The 20,176-nt window shown below is 34.3% G+C and overlaps 1 protein-coding gene across 1 annotated transcript in view; it reads right to left on the bottom strand.

The window, feature by feature from the left end:
- Positions 1 to 1,673: 1,673 nt before the first annotated feature.
- LOC120628748 overlaps positions 1,674 to 20,176 on the bottom strand; it is an 88,602-nt gene continuing 70,099 nt past the window's right edge. The window contains exons 5-6 of the mRNA XM_039897354.1: positions 4,610 to 4,723; positions 1,674 to 2,759 (exon numbers count right to left, since the gene is read on the bottom strand). Of these exons, the coding sequence (XP_039753288.1) occupies positions 1,773 to 2,759; positions 4,610 to 4,723 (1,101 nt within the window). The 3' untranslated portion in view covers positions 1,674 to 1,772. The remainder of the gene's footprint in view (positions 2,760 to 4,609; positions 4,724 to 20,176) is intronic.

A 20,176-nucleotide genomic window follows, 5' to 3' on the forward strand; every position in this document is an offset into this window, starting at 1 on the left:
TTTGACTTTGACTTTAAGAATTGGTCAACGCCTAAATCATTAGCCATTCGGTTTGGCAAAACAAACATTATGAAGTATGGGCTTTAGTCGCGTACTTCTGTTATTTAACAAACGTTCTGCCAAAATCCCTAGATGAAAAATTGTTGGCAAAATTTGAGCTTTAATTCAATAAAAATAAGATTCATTTTCTCCCTGGTGTTCAAGTATTTCGGGAATCGAAAGCAACTCGTCGCGCGCGAACAAATCTTGCACTGAGGGTACAGATAACTTTGAACATATACCTGTCTAGATAAACTACATATATTGCTGTTGAAAAGAAAAACCTGACCGCGGCCAACTCAACTAAATAAACAGCTAAGTATTTGGTTACATATCAACAACATACGACTGGTCCAAAAATACCGCACCTCACAATTTGTTTGTGAAGGTTAGAAGGAAGGAAAATAAATGTTTTCTTTTTGTCATTATATTCACATACAGTAAGGATTATTGAATTAGTAAAAGATTGCGTATGGACCGGGTCATTGACCTTACAAAATTGCACCCACTCTTGGGTGCTCTACGTCAAAAGAGCAGCAGCAGGGCGAGCACGGGAAGGAGATAAAAATTATATCCCCTGAAAAGGGGATATAATTCACGTGTCATCCTGCTAAAGCACGAGTAAAGGGTATAGGAGAAGTTTACCCCCATTAAAATTACATATATATTATTTGGATATTATTTCCAAGTGTGCGCCAGTGCTCTGAGAGTTGATAAAGCTGTGGGAGAAGATACATTTTTCTCTTCCCCCGGGGTTATAATTGTCTCCTGCACATTCTGGCCGTGCAGGCGGAAGCACGAGATAAACCTACGCTGCCGACTAGACAATAAGATTTTAGTGAATATTATATAGTATTTTCGTGTTGCTCTTCTAAACAAGGTGATGCAGTAATTGCGACATCAAGTTAACATTCTATGAAAATCTAAATACACTTATTACAGTCCATGAGAAACGCTCTGACAGACAAATAGACAGTGGAGGCTTAGTAACAGGGTTCCATTGGAATTCTTCGGGTAAGGAAACTAAAAATGGTCGAAAAAAAGTCTATCCAGACAGGTTCATGGTCAAAGACGGCAACATTCAATAAACAAATTACAAGATAAACTAATAAACAAGATTATAGAAGCTTACAGTGAACAACTACCATTTACTAAGAAAATTTTACAAAATTGTTGCCTACACCTCATACACAATACCAGTCTTCATTACGGGAAATTGGCACCTGCATTGCACCAATAGCAGGATCTAAGCAAATCGCCTGAAGAAGAAATACTCGTGAGTCTGGACTTACACAGTTATTTCCGCACCAGTTAAATAAACATTTTAAAATCTTTTCTGACGTCAATATTGAGAAAATAATTTGGCAAAAATTTGTATTTGCTTAGCTTAAACACAACTAGCTTTCTCGCCATTAATTAAAGACTTACGTAGTCATAGGCTCAAAGTGCGTAACGAAGATTGATTGGAATTAGGGTTTTTTAAAAATACCAAAACTTGTCATGCCTAGCCACAAAAATTAACAAAAAAAATACCCATTTAATAATTATTATGGGGTGTTTCTAAATTACAAACATTCCAAAAGAGTAAAATTTGATTAAGAAAATTGCAGTTATAAGAGATTTATAAAAATGTTTACTGGTATTGCATATAGACTTCTACAATTTTTTTAATATCCTTCGAACCTTCAAATCACATAATTACTTACACCTATTTACAATAAAATTGAGATGAATTAACTGGTGCTATCAGACTTGCAGGATTCGCTTTCCTCCGTTATAGTGATCATGGGAGGACTGTCAAAACTGCTCTCTCCTGGTGACATTTCGTTGGTAAATTTTTCGAATTTAGGTGCTCCGGTCTGGATAACTTCTTTCACTGACTCGTACATATCCGTCGTTATAACAGGTAAAGAAGCTCTCTTACCTTTCAAATGGTCCTTAGACGGTATATCTTCAGCAATAGTCTCCATTACCTTCACTTCTGACTCATCTTCTAAAGTCATGGGTAAACTATCAGCTCTACTAAAAGTTTTAGTATCAACTCTATCAGTTATGGGTACAGCAACACCGTTTTCCAGCTTCTTTTCTTTATGATCATGCAAATGCTGTAAGCTATACTCTCGAGCTTGCACATCAGAGAGTAATGGCCCATCAGTGGATCCTTCAATACAATATCCAGGGCCTTTTAAAACTTCATTGCTTATTATGGAGTCTTGTTTAAATATAGCTGCTGTGACAACTGGTTTATCTGGATCCGTTGGTGTTTTGCCTATCAATGGTTCTTGGGAGTTATCATGTATTATCGCATCACCAATATCGTCTTTAGATGTGTCGTATCCAGCATATATGGGGTACCCAAAAGGACCTTGGTCATAACCTATTTGGCTGCTGTATGAGTAGCTAACATTATGCGACCCTATAGAAGACATACTTAGGTCGGAAATTGAAAGACCCGTGCTTGATAACGCTAAGGCTTGTTTCTCGAACTTACCACTGCTTCTTTCACTGTCCTCTTCTATGATGATTTTACTATCTAACTCTTCAGGTACTCGATGGATTAGCGCCTGATTGGTGGATATCTGAGGGTCGTGGTGTGGAGAGCAGTGGATTGTTTTGTTGTTGGGTCTGTATGCCGTCGATTGTTGGACCTCAACGACGAATATACCATCATTATCTGGAGAATACTTCATTTTCGTTTCCCGACCGTTTTTGGTTATGTCCTGAAAATAACAAAAATAAATTAGGTTTTGCACAACTTTACATAGGTGAGTTCCACATTTACCCTACTTTCTGGAGCACAGTCTCAAGTAGTTCAGTGCGCTTTGTATGTGTATAAAAAAACAAATAAGATTGACAAATTCTTGGACTAACTTGAACTACATTTGTTCCTATTTTGTTTTTATCTTTTTTTCTAGGGGAGGGCAGCTGCTGGAATCTTTAGCTAGAAATCTCGTAATAAATGTATAAACTTAAAAATACAACGCCCAAAACAAATCCCCCTCACCCCCATACATCAAAAGCTGGATAGGCAGATAGGCATTACGACCATGGATAGGCATAATTATCTCATATGATATTTCAAACACCAAAGCGCACCATCCCTCGTTGGAGCAGAGTGATGGGTCTATGGTCTATAGCACTCGCTTTTTATAAGACTGGTAATGATGATTGTGATGATGAAGATGTACACAGTTTTTAAGATATTTTTGGAGTTATAAATAATTGCATTTTAAACTACATAATCAGAATATAAAATTCATGACTTGTTAGACTGTCACACAAGATTTCAATCTTTTGGGCGCAGTAATAACCTCAAAGAATAATTATTCGTGATAACTTTTAATGGCATCTCTTAAAAATTTGATATACGACATTGTAAATAACTTATCTTCACCAAAATTACACAAGATGTTATGGTGGGTGGTACGAAGCATAAAAAAGAGGAATACAAACTCTAAAATATATTGTTAGAGGTCGGTTTATTATTGCTCATGAACACATTTAATAGAAGGGTTTTTTTTTAGTTCAATCGACATTTAATGACTCTCAGACTCAAATATCTGAATCATTTATGCAACGTGTAAATGAAAACCGAAATAATACTTCACAGGCTTTAGAGGTACATTATGTACTGTCTCTGAGACTTATATGGATATCGAAAACCTAATAGTTTTTAAGTAAACCACAGCCATAGTTTTTACTGAAAGAAATCAGATACATCCCTAACATCACATGCAAAATTAAAATCATGTGACTCCAGTCACTTTATTAGGTGCGCATCGCGTAACATAGGTACTATGTGCGTGTCGGTCTTTCATCTTCAATAGGGTTGTCATAAGTAAACACTTTGAATGTTTTGAATTCGGAAAAATAAATATGCTTCTTTGAATTTAATATTTTTACAAGGTGACTCCTTTTGATATATACTTATGCATCTTTCAATATTGTTTCGTAATTCTGTAACACGTTGTACAAGACCTACCTATAATACCTCAATCCCCGTTGCATCTTGTTTGCCGTGTGGTGGCCGTAGATCAGAATTCACTTGTCGCCACCCCTTTGCTTACCGCGGGTATCAAAAGGCGACAAACAATATAACAGAAAACGGGTAGCAGTGACGTCCTCGGTACTAACAGCATCTACTGTGATCACCAATCCGTCTGGCCAGCTTGATGATTATAGACAAAACCTCGTTGCAAGAAGCCAGTACTGGACTGGTATGGACTATTGATGATAATAATTTTTACCAACCTTTTTCCTGAATTCGATACTTTGAGAAGAATAACCGTACAAAATTTTCACAATATTAAATAATTGATAATAAACAAATAAATAATAATAATTTACGCAGTGACAACCAAAACATCAGCTGATGTTTTGGTGTATATATTAAAGTCAAATGGGGTCGGATTACTATGGCAGCCTATGGCAACACAAAAAAACGTATGTTGCTAGATAATATCGTATGGACAAAACGTATACTTTCATACGCAAACACATACACGTGTAAATGCCAATTTATAGTTCCCGCCACAAATAAATAACGTGCAATTTTAATTTCTATACATACGTTTCTTTCTTCCGTTTCAACGATAAGATGATTATTTTTGAGGGTCATGGTGAAAATGGAGCCATTTGCTGGTGGTGTTCCCCCATCCGTTCCACCGTCGTCTGAAGACTTCAGCTAGAACGAAAAGATAAACTGCGTAAGTGGTAGGGCAGTGGTCATCTCCGGATGGACAGGTCAAGCGGAGGTATGCGCCTCGAGGCTGAGCTTTACCTATCTCATCTAGGCTAAGCCATGGAATCATGGCTAGGGTTGTTTCACCATCACTGACACTATTATTACAACGATTACAAAAACCAAAGCTTAGGATAAATTATTGATTTTATGATCAGATGTAGAATAGTAACTCATAATGAACAAAAAAAAAAAAAAATTAAATTTAAAGAATTTTGCCCATTTTCTTAGGAGCTTTGGGTCACTAATGACATAATGTTATGTCACGGTGGACAAGATAATTGTTTTTCTACGTAATAAAATTACGTAGAAAAACAATTATCTTTCAAAATTCTGCTAACTATTTTGATTTATTCACCCAGGTTTAAGATAAATCTTTGTTTAAGTTGCTGAAATTGAGGTTATATCTTATTATTATCTAAGATGTAAACAAAAACTACTTGCCGCAACCGGCCGAATGTTTATATATGGTGTTACTAGATATAACTATTTCTACTCGATTATTATTAAGTCGTTTTTAATCGTTATTAGTATTCATTATTGCATTATTTTGTAAGGAAAAATGATATTTGAATCATTGTAGCTTCCCTTGATTAGAAAAAGGTTAGTTTAGGACGTAATTATTCAAGCAATTTTCGATTTCACGTTATTCGTTCAACCAAGTAGTTAATCATTTTAATTATTCAAAAAGTATCGTAATTTAAATCGATTTCTAATAAATAATTGATTGAAACACAGCTCCGATATCTGGCAACATTTAGGTTCTATTTTGTAGGTTGGCGGTTGTGCAAAATAATTTGGTCAATTAATCAATTATTTATTGGGTTTTAATGTTAGGATAAAATAAATAAATATACTACGACAATACACACATCGCCACCTAGCCTCAGTGTAAGCGTAGCTTGTGTTATGGGTATTAAGAGAGAGAGCTGATGAATATATAAAAAATATATATATATATATATAAGAAAAAAGTGTCAATAATTTAACGCCTAGGGTCAATGTATTTACTATGACATAAGTCTATTTCTTTTTTTTTTAAGCAATCGTTATAAATGTCGGATATTCTTGGTTAGGGAGAATAGTTACCCAACTTCGTTCAATAAAGCCTGTGATACAATCAATTCCAAGGAACCCAAGGTGTGTTTGTGCTTAGTACATTAAAGCGGCATAAAATGTCAACCTCACTTATAGCTGCTACAAAGTAAGGTTGCTACTAATACCACGCGACTACCCATTCAACGTAAATAGACTTAGTCTATTAGATAGCAAAAAATTTGCCAAACAGTCTATAGAAGTGCCACATCTGCGACCTCGCCACGTATACTCTACACCAGTATAAACCACGAATTACATAGAAAACGTCATTATTTCTTAATTCATACCCGGATTCGAGCAAACCTTTGGAATCGTGAGCGCTTATTACATAGAGGAAGTAATAAGAACCTTACGTTTACATGTAACCTTTTTAGCCATTCACATTGAGATCACGTTCGGGGTATGCAATCTAAAAAAATGTTTTATGTACATTCATAAACACTCCGAACACGCTGTAATTCTTTCATTCTTCAATCAGGGTTGTCACATAAAAGTGACGTTAGCGAAATGAAATTATATTTTTTTATGAATTGTCAAACTCAGGCCCGCTGTAAATACTCATCATCTCTCATCTCACAAACAAGATTTTCCAGTTTAAGTGAGTTTGAAATTATTTTCTCAACATTTTTGTTTTTGTCTGATCAAATATACCTACTTGTAGAAAAACAAAAAGAAAATTTCTTTATTTAAATAAATAGTGAAAAGTCTATTTTACCTATGAGATACCATTAGAATGGTGTATTTTTTCGGGATAGAAAATACCTTTTAGACGTGAAACTTCTTTACCGAGAGAAATTTTATAGCAATGTAACGTTTTTATGTTACGCGCCATCTTGATTTCTAAGTCACATTTTTTAAAACTTTCATCAGGTTAACCTTAGTGTTGATTGTAAATATCAGAGCATGTAAATAATAGCAATTTACAAATTAATACGACTGTTAATCTAGTAAACATCAATTAATTGTAATAAAGAAATTAAAAAACATGATGTCATAAAGAAGTTTCACTTCTTACGTGTGTAAACATACATATTTTCTTATTTTTACAGATATATAGATATACACCCCCAACTGTAACTTTACTTGTAGAGCTAGCGAAAGCAGGACACATTTTCTTCACGGGGCAAGGACAAAATGTGTATCTTCTCCCACAGTTTTATCCACTCTCCGATCATTGGTTGAAATAATAAAAATATATCCTAATAATATTAAACAGTGGTAAACTTGCTTTAGGTGGACAAGCAAATTTTATAAATGAATGAACATACTTTTATTGCACCCCACATAAAGTACATAAAAAAGAAAAGTATAACAAAACAACGTATACAATTTGGCGGCCTTATCGCTTCATAGCGACTTCTTCCAGGCAACCAATGGCGAAGAAAACAAATACAGAAAAAAAGCCGGTAGCCGGTTCGAATTGGATCCTCACAGCTCAATATCGAGAGAATTGAAAGTTGTTGTAGGAAGCCTTCACCAATTTGGTCGAAAAATGCTGAAGAAGAAGAAATAAAAATATAAATAATATGTATAAAACAATACTTGTAACTAAATACAAATAAATAAATAAGTAACTACCAAAAAATAAACATACGAAAAATATATTTTTGTAGGGAAATAATAATTACAAACTAAAATTAATATTTACAATAAATATAAGCCATCAAACTATTCAATAACTATTCATCAAATATTCACTAATGGGCATGGTACCCAAAATGCTGGCGCTATTGCACCTTTGAATTGCTAGACTTAGCCGTTGGGCTAAATAAGCGCCAGCTCTTGGGTCACCAGACGTAAGGAACAATTTTTGGGACATGATGTTAATAAAATTTTTCGTGTCCGAAGACCATGAAAAAAAAAAAACTAACTACCAAAATTAATATAATATATTTATCATCCCATTTCATTGGACATAAACAAGTGATTAACTATTTGTATCGTGCCTATACAAGTCACGCTGGTGTTAAGTTTAAGGTGAAAAATGCCTCCCGGTGTCCAGAAACCTGAGGCGAAGTTAGGTAGCCTCATGTTCCTGTAATAGGAACAAAGAATCGCAACAAAAAATATGTTTTTCATAATACATGAATATCATTAGATACATACAATATTTTAGCGATTCTTTGTTACCAGCATCATGCCTATTGAGGTAGTTCTTTAAACCTCCTTCCTCCTCTTCTTACTTTAACGTTTGACGACCTGTGGCTGGTAGATGATCCCCGGTTCGATTCCAGGTAGGGGCATTTGGGAATTAAACGTGTTGGGTGATTACCACCGTACTGACAAAGACGTGCCACTAACCGATTTTAGCGTTCAGATTTGAGTGTGTTATGATTAAATAAAAAAAACTGTTGTAGCCAGCCCTGTATCTAAGCATACACAGTAAGCAGTATGAGTAATGCGGCGACCGGAGCCACACAAAAGATCTGGCACCACGAACCGTGGCACACCCGCCCGCTAATGAATCGAGTATTGAGGAACTGTACCTACGCCCACGCGAGACATCCATCCATACGTTACAACAGCGGCTGTGAGCAAATTAGAATCACCAATAATAATCTATATGCATAGGCACATAAAATCGTAGACTAGCCGTGTCTGTATGGCTGTTGATTTGTGCGCGCATCACGTAAAAACTACAGAACAGATTTGAATGGAATTTAGTACATTTATAGCTGACGCTTCGGATTAAATTAAAACATTTTTTTCATCCCGAAATACGTTTACGTTTTGGGTTCGTTCAGGATATGCATTGAAAGTTTTTGTCGACTTTACTTCATAACTCCGCTACACGTAAACCGATTTTCACAATTCTTCTTTCACCGGAAAGGTTGTTATTAGTTTAATTTTGATCTGGTCAATATTATTGTCGGTAGAACAAAGAACTTCTCAGCGGGGAGCAGACCCCCTCACTTAAGAATTAGCGTAGACAGTATACTGCATAAATGCTAGGCTGACCACTAAAAAAAAAAAAATTAATTAAAAAAAACAGCCAGGCATCTCTGAAATGAACTGTTCGGATCCTTTAAAGTAAAAACAAACGCAGATGAAGTCGCGGGCAACAACTAGTAATAATAATAGTAAATAATTAATTTTATCTGACCATACGTCCATAATTAATTAATTAATTTCTAGGAAATCTATGGAAACCCTTAAATTATGGGATATAGAGTTACGAATTTCCCCATATATATAAGATTTAGAAGTATTGCATGATTATAGCATGATTAGCAATTTTAGTTACGGAAATTAAAAAAAAAACATTAAACATCTAGAAAAGATGAGGATGCAATTCAATAAAGTTTCAAAACAACTTTCATCACTAAACTAAAAACTGACTGATTATTCCTTCATTAATTATATTATTTAAAGAATAAACACGGTAAGACCTTTCATTTCATACCAAACACAGTCAATAATATTGTGTTAATTTTTTTTTGGATTTTATGCCTATTAAATTTGTAGTAGACGCCTATAGCATACGAAGTCAACGGAATCTGAAATAACTATTATTTTTATTACTTAAAATCTTAGAAATGTACTTCCCATGGAATACCAAGGATGCGATTAATCAATAGACAATCAGACGGATAAACAAAAACCATAAACCGTCATTAAAATCATAACCATCGTCTGTGCTCGGCTAAAAAAAATACCTTTTAAAATTTCGGTGTGTCACTAAAGTCATCGACACTATATATCGCATATTCATTAGGCGTTAGCACAAAGTCACCTTGCGAAGCCTAGGCGGTCTAAGTGCCGGGGTCGTTGACCGGTCGACGCCCGCGCAGATTTCGGCCATCTTTATTTTTTCGCCCGCCACTCGCAGCCTCCCGCGATCGCGTTGCACTTTTTAGATGCACCTACTCTGACCATACGACTATCTAACGACCGGACAACAAAAACCTTGGAGTTCCAATATTTTATTCTTCCTATCGATAGGTAACTTTATAAAAGTTCCAACACTATCTGATTTGGATGCAAGCAGGCGTTACTTTGCGGAATTCCATGATATATTATGTAAATTAAGCTTATGTAGATGTAATTTATAATTTCTCCAATCCTTAAACTCCACACCAAACATACCTTCGGCAATGTACCCTCGTGCGTAGAGATTGGAGATACTATAAATTACACTATACAGATTCTCCTGCTTTTCGCGGAGTATAGCAAATTAAGCTTAATTTTCATAACTTTCTGATTAACTCTGCGCAACGCACATACTAAACCAAATTTAAAATATCTAGACTGAATATCATATATTATATTTAGATTCGTATGGTAATGTGTAGGTACTTAAATTAAAGGTCCAACAACCGTTTAAAATAATTGAAACTAAAAATAAAATAAAGAATATCAATAACAAATCGGTAAATATTAATTAAATTAAACATCCACTTAATTAAACAGCACAAGCTTATTTTCATGGCAATGCTGCTTCAACTAATGCTGGAGGATAATAAATTCCAAGTGCTCTTACATTATCTGGAGAATTTCATTATTGTCCCATCATGGGATAGATTTTTCATCCCGCAGGCATAAAGTGAAAAATGAAATATTTTAGAGTTTCTGTTATTTTAGAGTGTATAAATATGTTTACAAATAAAAACAATGGAATGCCTGTTAAATCTATATATATGCCAAGACAGTCGATGAAGTATTTGTGATAAAAATCTTAAAAACACCGTCGTCTTAACCAAATAAGTCGGAGCGTATACCTTCATTTAATTTTTACTTAGAATTTAGGTAATGTTATAAATAAAAGGTACAATTACATATAACTAATTAAAAAACTGTAAAACCTAAATGTCACGAGGGTTAATGCTAAAGAGACAAACTTGTCCTTCTCTCTCGTATCGAGGGTTTTGTTGAGCTACTAAAACAAACAATTTTTTTTATCATGTTTTTACTGTTAAAAAAAAGTCAGACCAACGATTTTTATGCGAAAGTATGTGAGTTTGTATATTTTCTTGTTATTTGTTTCCCTTTGTTGACCTCAACTATATAACTGATCTGGATGAAAATCATTAATAGAGCATCCTGAAGATGGACATATGGTATTATGACAGCCAATTGGCGCAGTGGGCAGCGACCCTTCTTTTTGAGTTTAAGACTGTGGTTTCGATTCCCACAAAATGTTCGTGTGATGGACAGGAATGTTTTTCAGTGTCTTGGTGTATATCTGTATGTTATAAGTCTTTATACTTGTTTATACACCATATTAAAACTAACGGTTCTGGCGGAATATTTAGAAAATTAATATAAACTCTAACAAAGTCGCTAGCTTAGTTAATATTAAAATTGCAAATCTCTGGCGAAACATTATTACGAAGGTGCTTGAAATAAAACCGTCTTAAAACCAGGATACACCACTGCACTTCATAACTATAGTGACATTTATAAACAAATCCGTATGTGGAACTTGAGGTGAACAAGATCGTTGACTTGGCTTGTTTAGAGGGCTTGTTATTAATTGTTAGTATACGTTAGGTCATTGTTAAATCTAACCTAATGTCTTACTTGTTCGAAGTTATCAATTGCAGAGGGCATTCGGTCGATGCTCTTTAGAAGTCGGACGGACTAAAGAATCCACGGAACTGACAATGACCCGGCTTGGAAATAAAAATAAAATGTAGAATTAAATATAAGCATGATTTTGCCGCGAATACCAGGCAAATCTGCATGGTGCAATTGTCTAGAACGTGCATATTGTAGAGTCAACAGCTCAGGATGATCCAGTGTCATAGCGAAACGTTCATAGTGTTTTTTTTTCTTTACGCCATCGTTATAAACGAAACAGTTTATGTAAGGATAGCGAGTTCACAAATAGTAAGTAAACAGTAAGGCTTCTGTAAAGGAAAATATTTAAAAAAACGTCATTACAAATCAAATTGAATGCACATTAAAATGTACCCTAGTTCATTTTGAAAGATCGAAGAGAAGAGTCGAAAGATTTTGGTATGTAGGGTGTACAGGTTAAAGAAGTTTGAATGGCACCGTGCAAATTTGCCTGGCTTTTGCTGACTGTCGCAAATATGGTAAATGTTTATTGAATATTCTGGAACACGGTTAAGTAAAGCCTGCTTCTATCCAATGAAATGTGTGTTTGATAGATTTTGTCGACGAGACGCAATTTGGCGCAGCAGTGACTACTGAGGTTTTAATTTGGAGGTCCTAGATTCGAGTCCAGTCAGGGGAGATTTGGGAATTTATTATTTTGGAATTTTCTTTGGTCCGGTCTGATTGGAGGCTTTGACGTGCCACTTTACCACCATTTAGCGGTCCGGTGTTGCGTAGAAACCGATTAGGTGTATGGATTAAATATAACAGCCATATTCCCTGACACGTTAGCCCGCTACCATCTTAGACTGCATCATCACTGCAGGTAAGATTGCATTCAAGGGCTAACTTTTAGTGGCATAAAAAAATCTTAAAAAATTGGTCTTCTCTGTTAATCCAGCAGTAGGATATTTGAAGCCTGGGTACAGTAATCTAATTTATGACAGGTTAATTAATCATAATGATTTGATGGCTTAATTCAGCACAATCATATGATGTATTACCACTTGAAAAATTGGACAGCCAAAGCTGCTCCATGCAACCTCTGTGCCGCCCAAATTCGTTGCACAGTACATTGCACTACACAAGCCAGTCAGACTAGATTTTTGGCAGCCCTCCCCCCGCCCTGCCGCGCCTGCTCCCCCGCATGCCTCAGCCGAATTCTTTTATGAGTTTTTGACGACTTAGGCCTTTTTTCTCCCTTCACATTATTCGATAGGCTTCAGATTTTCTTTGTGTTAAAATGAAATTTTATTAGGTTTACGTTCAAAAAAACGTTAGTCCTTTTTAGAGTGGTTTTTGCATTCTTTCATTTATATATGCTTTGACTCTAAAGAGGTTTTATTGTGAAGCGATATCAGATTTATAAGTCATTGCAGTGAGAGTTCTGGCATAGCACACAATTTTTACTGACGAAAGAAATTAAATATGAAACCTTAAAGCGGAAACTAAAACATTATATATAACGTGTTTGACTAAAGTAAAGTATATAACTAAAGTGTTTGAACTAAAACATTCCTTTTTTCACCTTAAAACACAGAACACCGGATGCCATAAGTTTAACATGTGACATTGTATGTCTATCTGTTGCAACGTAGCTCCCAAACGAATTTACCAATTTTGATGCGATTTCAATTTAAGAAGGTCTCATCCCCAAATCTGCTATTACAATAATGAGTTATTAGTCGACTATAATTATAATGACAAAAAGTGGTAATGAAAACAAATGAAATTGAAACAAGTTTATTACTATCAGACATATTGAAAAAAAATGAAAATTCCATCGGTACACTCTGCAAGCTTGTATCGGATGTGCTTATTCTGTTACTTTTCACTCATTTTCACATTGTTACCATAAGTTTCACAACGAATTATTTCAGAAAAAAGCGTGCACTAAACACTCTGATCGTAAGCATGCTTCTATAACTTCTTTGACTATTTGTTGCACAGCATATTTTAATCAATATACAGCTTTCTTTTTTTGTTTGGATATTTTATTATTGATCGACCACACACAACCTAGCCCACTGTTCAGACAAACATCATTATCTCATAATTTACTGTAAAAGTGGTAAATCTGTGGAATGAATTGCCGAGAGATATAAGACAGTCACAGACAGTAAACATATTTAAAGATCGTCTAAAAGAATTTTATTTATCTAATATTATATGTTGTTTTGTATGTTTATATATCCATGTTATATATTTATATTTATATATATATATATATTATATTCATATGTAAGTATATATTATAATTATATGTATTTAATTTAATTGTATCACTGGTTGCACTATCTCGTTTTTCCGAACCTAATTCTCTACCATAAAGGGTTGTCAGATCTTATATATATATATGTTTTTATTGTTTTGTTATTCCACATTTCCTGTTTTCACTTTTAATTTGTGCAACAAAGACTTTATCTATCTATCTCATTTTCTACTTGACATAAAGGTCTTAACAATTTTTACCGGTCCAATAATATTGATTTAAAATTTGTGAACCTAAAAAAAAATTATAGAATAAATTTACGCGAAATAAATCTTTAACGCAAAAATATAATTGGTGGAGTGTAATTTTATATTGAGATTGACTGACACAAGCTATTTTTACTATGGAAAAGATGCTATGGTGCGCCATTTGTGAAAAACTCAACTGTACGGGAATAAGCTAAAACAATCGTTTTGGTGCGACTAACTTAGGCTGTAAACGTGATTACAATTAAAAAAAATACGTGTATAGATGCTATGTGATGCACAGCCAGTATGTCATATAACTATGTATAGAGTTTTATACACTCATATGAAGTGGGTACCAGAAATATCCGAAAGCTACACCTATAAGCCTACAATGGGCGTTATGCAACCGATTAAGATATAATTCCTTCTTTCGGCGCATTCTCCAACAGTAAATTGCTGCGAAAACAGGCCCTGCGGTTCTTGAAGGTACCGTCTGCAAAATCAGCGAAAAATTTTGTAATACAAACTAATCCTACCTGCTTCCTAATACAACAAATATAATTTTTGTGCTTAAACTGTAAGAGTTATTAAAATAGCATATTTATGCATGGAAAAACTTTTTGGTTTCTAAACTAATGATTGTGGTCCTGCAGTCTGTTATTCTTTTGTTTTCCTTATCCTAAGGTAGATATCGCTACTAAGCGATAAGGCCGCCTTTTGTATACTGCTTCTGTCTGTGTTTTTTTTTATTCTTCTTCTGTATTTTTTGTGTGCATATAAAGTGTTTAAATAAATAAATAAAGGGTTGACCTTATTTTAAAGCACAATATATTCATGTCGATCTGTAACAGACACCTATGATGCATATTAACAGATCTTACCATTGTTATGAGGTGATAAGTATATTCGTTAACTTTTAACGATAGCAATTTTAAGGGTTCGAAACGCGACCTTGTCTAAAAAAAAACCTACATAATTTAATTAATTGAGTGGAATAATGATAAAAAAAACATACTTTCGAATTTATAACACGTAGTATGGATTATAGTATGAATCAAAGACAACTCCTGTACAATCATGACATATTAATTTTACTAATGAAGATTTAAACTGGTACTAAGCGAAAGTTTTTGCTGAAAGCTTTTTTTACTATCTCTACTCACATGCCACTAGCCCTTGGATTATATCGAACTCTGTCGGATCGGTACACAAGCAACACCCGGAAGGTATTCGCTCTTTATATTCGGCTTACTTTAATGTACCTTATGAACTTATATTTTAGGATATTCCACTCTAACTATATTATTTTTTTACTTGTTAAATATTAATTGGCTTTTATCATTATATCACACTTATGGGCTCTATAAAAAGGCGAAGGGTCACTCAGCGCGCGATAAAGAGAGCTATGCTCGGAATTGTTCTGATTTGGACATGATGAGATATCATCTTCATGTTGTTATGATATTGAAGAAATTTTTTGTTGCCTGAAAACAACAATAAACCGACATCTAAAAATGAAACAAAACTAGATCGATTTGTTACCCTCCAAATCGCCCGAGCCGTTTCCGAGACTAACATAAAATGTAAAGGTACAAAAATTGCTGGTTTAAACGTATTCGATTTGGCTCGTACAAAGTTCGCTTAGACAAGTGCGTATTAAAATTAGTGGTCTTAGAATCAAAACTTTCACTTTGAATTCAAGAGTGAGTACCGATTGGATTTCTGTAATATTATATTAATATTATATTATATTATAATGCAATTAAAATAAATACATGTCAAAAATAAATAAAACTAAATTTAAAAAAAATAATAAAAAATAAAACTAAATTAAATCTAATCCAAATAAACCAATTCAAAAATCAAATTGAAATAAAAAGAAGAATGAGAACAATCCCTTAACACTGTCTTAGCGGCATTGGTGTTGCAACGTGTTGTTTTTTGTGACTTAGTACCTGGAGGTATTATCAATTTTATAAATTTAAAATGCATATAAAATTTTCGGAACTGACACGATTTGAACTTGCGACTTTATGGCAATTGCGGCCTTTAACCATTTAAGCTACAGCTCTCTTACCGTTGATGCCGGAATAAGTATATGCCTTATATGCATTTTAAATTGATAAAATACTTATTCATTTATTTAAAGTAGGCCTACTTTTGCATTCTTCAAACTTCCAGTCTATCAGTTTGTAGTGAAGCCAGAGTCTACCGAGAAGAACCCAGCATCCATAGTAACAAAAAACTATAAATCACAAACTATTTTATGAATTATAAATATAAATTGTCAGAGTATGTGCTATTAAAATATCGGTGAAGGAAAATATAGTGAGGAAACCTGCATGCCTGAGAGTTATCATAATGTTTTCAAAGGTGTGTGGAGTCCATCAATCCGCATTCGGCCAGATTTGTGGACTGCGGCCTGAATCATTCTAATACATCTTTAACATATTAAATGAAATTAAAATATTAACAAATGAGAAAAACTTAGCTACTTTCTAGAGTAAATTCATTATGGTGATAACTAAATGTATGAATAATTCAAGATTAAATCGTGGCTTAAAGGAAATCATATTTTTTTTCTTATCGAAACTTACGTCTAATGTAAAATTTCACAGCAGCTCAGTGCAGTTGGTCGTAAAGCCGGGTATTTACGGCCGATCGTATCTATAGTGTTCGTCGTAAACTGCGCAGGATCGCGATTCTAAATTATTTTATTGCGAGTTTTGGTCAACTTCTCCACTAAACCCGTTGTGATTTGAATTTACGCCTTGTGTGATGCCAATTTATTCGTTAAGCTAAGCCAAATTCTGATTGCAAAATATCAACTAATGTACACAGGGCGCGATCCCTCGGAGCTTAAGCTTTAAGTTTAAGAATGTAATCACAATCATCTCACTACAATGTCTGGTTTGTAGTGAGATCGGTATATATACAATTGGCTTTTGCCGAGGCTAGGTACCACCGAACTGATAAAGACGTACGGCTAAGCGATTTCGCGTTCCGCTACGATGTCACGTATATAATATAGGTCTAAACTTATTTACTTTTACTTTGTAGCGAGGTCGTTATCGCATTTTTTGTTTGGATTTAAATCTGAAAAGTTCTTAGACGCTTGATTATTGGTTGAAAATAGTAGTAATTTTTAATGAAAAAAAAACACAACTATTTCTTACGAAAAATAGTCATAGACACCTCGTAGATGTTGTAGCTGCAGACGTAGGGATCGTAGCTCCTCATCTAGTGTTCTACAATGTTCTACGCCTACGACACTCTACGGAATCCCGTAACTACTTTAACTACTTTTTAGTAACTACTTTAATTTTACCGCTTCAATCCGCTATTACAGTATCAATAGAAAAATGAATTATGTAATAATTAATTCCGCTATGAATACAATAATAAATAAATAAATATACTAAGACAATACACATCGTCATCTAGCCCGAAAGTAAGCGTAGCTTGTGTTATGGATACTAAGATGACTGATGAATATTTTTATTAATTATATACATAAATACTTAGAAAATACATATAAACACCCAGACACTGAAAAACATTTATGCTCATCACGGAAACATTTTCCAGTTGTGGGAATCGAACCCACGGCCTTGGGCTCAGAAAGCAGGGTCGCTGCAAACTGCGCCAATCGGCCAATGAAAAAGATTTTATATTTTTCGAAGATTCTATTCTCATTAATTCTACAAACGGTTTGGAAGACAAATAACTACCCGCAAAGAATCCAGCTCTTTTCCTACGTCTATATTTTAAAGTTTGACAATCAATGTTCTATATTTTGTGAAATTAGAGCGAATCCGCTTGCTTTCATTAATCTTTTTCTTTAAAAAACTGCTAATTTTTTATTCTACTGCAAGTTAGCCCTTGTCTGCAATCTCACCTGGGGGTGAGTGATGATGTAGTCTAAGATGATAGCGGGCTAACCTGTTAGGGAGCATGGTAGTCATACCCCTAATTGGTTTCGAAGCGACATCGCACCGGAACACTAAATCCCTTAGCGGCACGTCTTTGACGGTAGCTAGTTACCGTCAAAGACCAAAGACTCACACCAGTCTAGACCAGAGAAAATCCGTAATAATAAATTCACAAATAGCTCCTGCCGGGAATTGAACCTGGGACCTCGTACTTAAACTCAGCGCCCGGCGTTGCGCCAGGGAGGTCGTCAAAAACGTTTAAGTAATCCAACCGTTTTCAAAAGTCCATCAGAGGATTTCAAAATCTGTTGCGATCAATCATATAATTAAAAAGTACATTATATCATATTATTAAACTCTTTATTTGTATACCACAACATTAACATATTTAAAATATAACAAAAACAGAAACATCGAAAGAATTAGTAATACAAAAGGCGGCCTTATCGCTTAATAGCGATCTCTGCCAGGCAACCTTAGTCATATCAAACGATGGGCATAGACCTCTCGTTAGGTTCCTCAAATTTCTTGGACTGCTTTTGACCAGGTTTTTACGACCGATTTAATATCGTCTGCCAAGTTAGGAAGGATTTTAAAATGTTAATATTTTTCAGTGCAGAAAATCATGCACGTTAAAACTCCAACGTCTATCTTTCCTTCAAAATTCTAAATTCTAAAATTCGTCAAGTTACCTTATGAACTTGTATTTTAGGCTACCTTCACTATATTATTTTTATACCTGTTATATTTAATTTGATTTTACCACTCTATCACACTATGGGCTCCTTAAATTCAAATTCAAAATTCATTTATTTCAAGTAGGCCTAATATTAGCACTTTTGGTACGTCAAGTCTGTCTGTTTGTAGTGACTCTACGACCGGTTCGGAACGCAGCTTCTACCGAAAAGAAGCCGGCAAGATACTCAGCAGTTGCTCTTTTCCAACATCAACAATCAAACTTCAAGCTTCCAGAACCGTCCATAGCTATTTAAGATTGGCAAGCGATGCTTATAGTTTAAAAAAATACTAAAGGGCAAAGCCTTCACTCTGACCTATTAAACAATAATCCTGAATGTCATATGATATCGTGTTCATTACATTTACATTTCCATGCTCACACAATAAATCCTCACTCTTTGATATTCCTGCTTAAATAACATTTTAACGTAATTCGACGCTGATACAAGCGGCAATGTCATATCAAGTATGTACCTAATTGAAAATCTGATATTTTTGGAAGCAAAAGTTTTTTAAACTCAGCCAGTCATTTCAGTTTATCTTTTACAAATTTTGCATCATCATAGAGATGATGATAACAATACAGGGTGGAATTTGGTAATGCTACCTGAAGGGAAAGTACTTTTAATACTGTACTGATTTCATCAAAGTCAAAGTCAAAGTCAAAAATATCTTTATTCAAGTAGGCCCATAGGTGGCACTTTTGATGCGTACATAAGAATTACACGGTTGTGAGATGATGGCGATAACCACATTCGTAAACTTAAAACTAACGCTGCGAGGGTTCCAAACGCGTCCTGGTCTAAGAAGAAGCCCACAACAAACTTAGCCGGGTGTTTTTTTTTTTTTTGCTATCACCATCTCACAATGTCATTTAAAATTGTTAGAAGAGCAACCTGGTTAGAGCAATAATTCACACCCAAGCTTGTTTATCGATTACGTAGTCCTTTATACTATAATAGGACTTTTCTATAAGCTTACGTTTAATACAAACTTTGAAATTTTTTAAGAGACATCTCCAAGATGTCAATTGGTAGTTTGTTGTAGAATTGTATGCAATTTTCTTTAAACGAATTATGAATTTTATGTAAACTAGTATATTGCACTGTAAGTTTATTCTTACTTCTAATGTTTAAATTATGGCAGTCACATTTTTTCTTAAATTTCGAAATGTTTTTATGAACGTACATTAAATTCAAATAGCCACTGACTATACACTGTCATTATTTTAAAATCTTTAAATATATCTCTCAATGACTCATTATAATTGACCTTAATAATCGATGCAATGAAATTACAGGTATATATATATATATATTCATAATTTAAACAGATTTTAGTCGGTTCGATTCCCAGGTGTGGCAAGCGAATTTTCGAAAATCTTTGAATGCATTTTCTTTGTATTTAAAAAAAAAGGAATGTATTCTTTGAGTAACATTTTCTATATACGGTATCAAGAGTACTTTCCCATCAGGTAGCATTAGAAAATTCCACTCAGTATGTTATGGATATTATAAAAAAAAGATCTATTATATTGAATTTTATATAGATACAGAATAATGTAAAATAAATAAGTTGTATGAAAAGTTGCCCAACAGGGAATCGAGTC

The sequence above is a fragment of the Pararge aegeria genome, chromosome 13 (assembly GCF_905163445.1).
Source record: "Pararge aegeria chromosome 13, ilParAegt1.1, whole genome shotgun sequence".
In the NCBI taxonomy this organism is placed as follows: Eukaryota; Metazoa; Arthropoda; class Insecta; order Lepidoptera; family Nymphalidae; genus Pararge; species Pararge aegeria.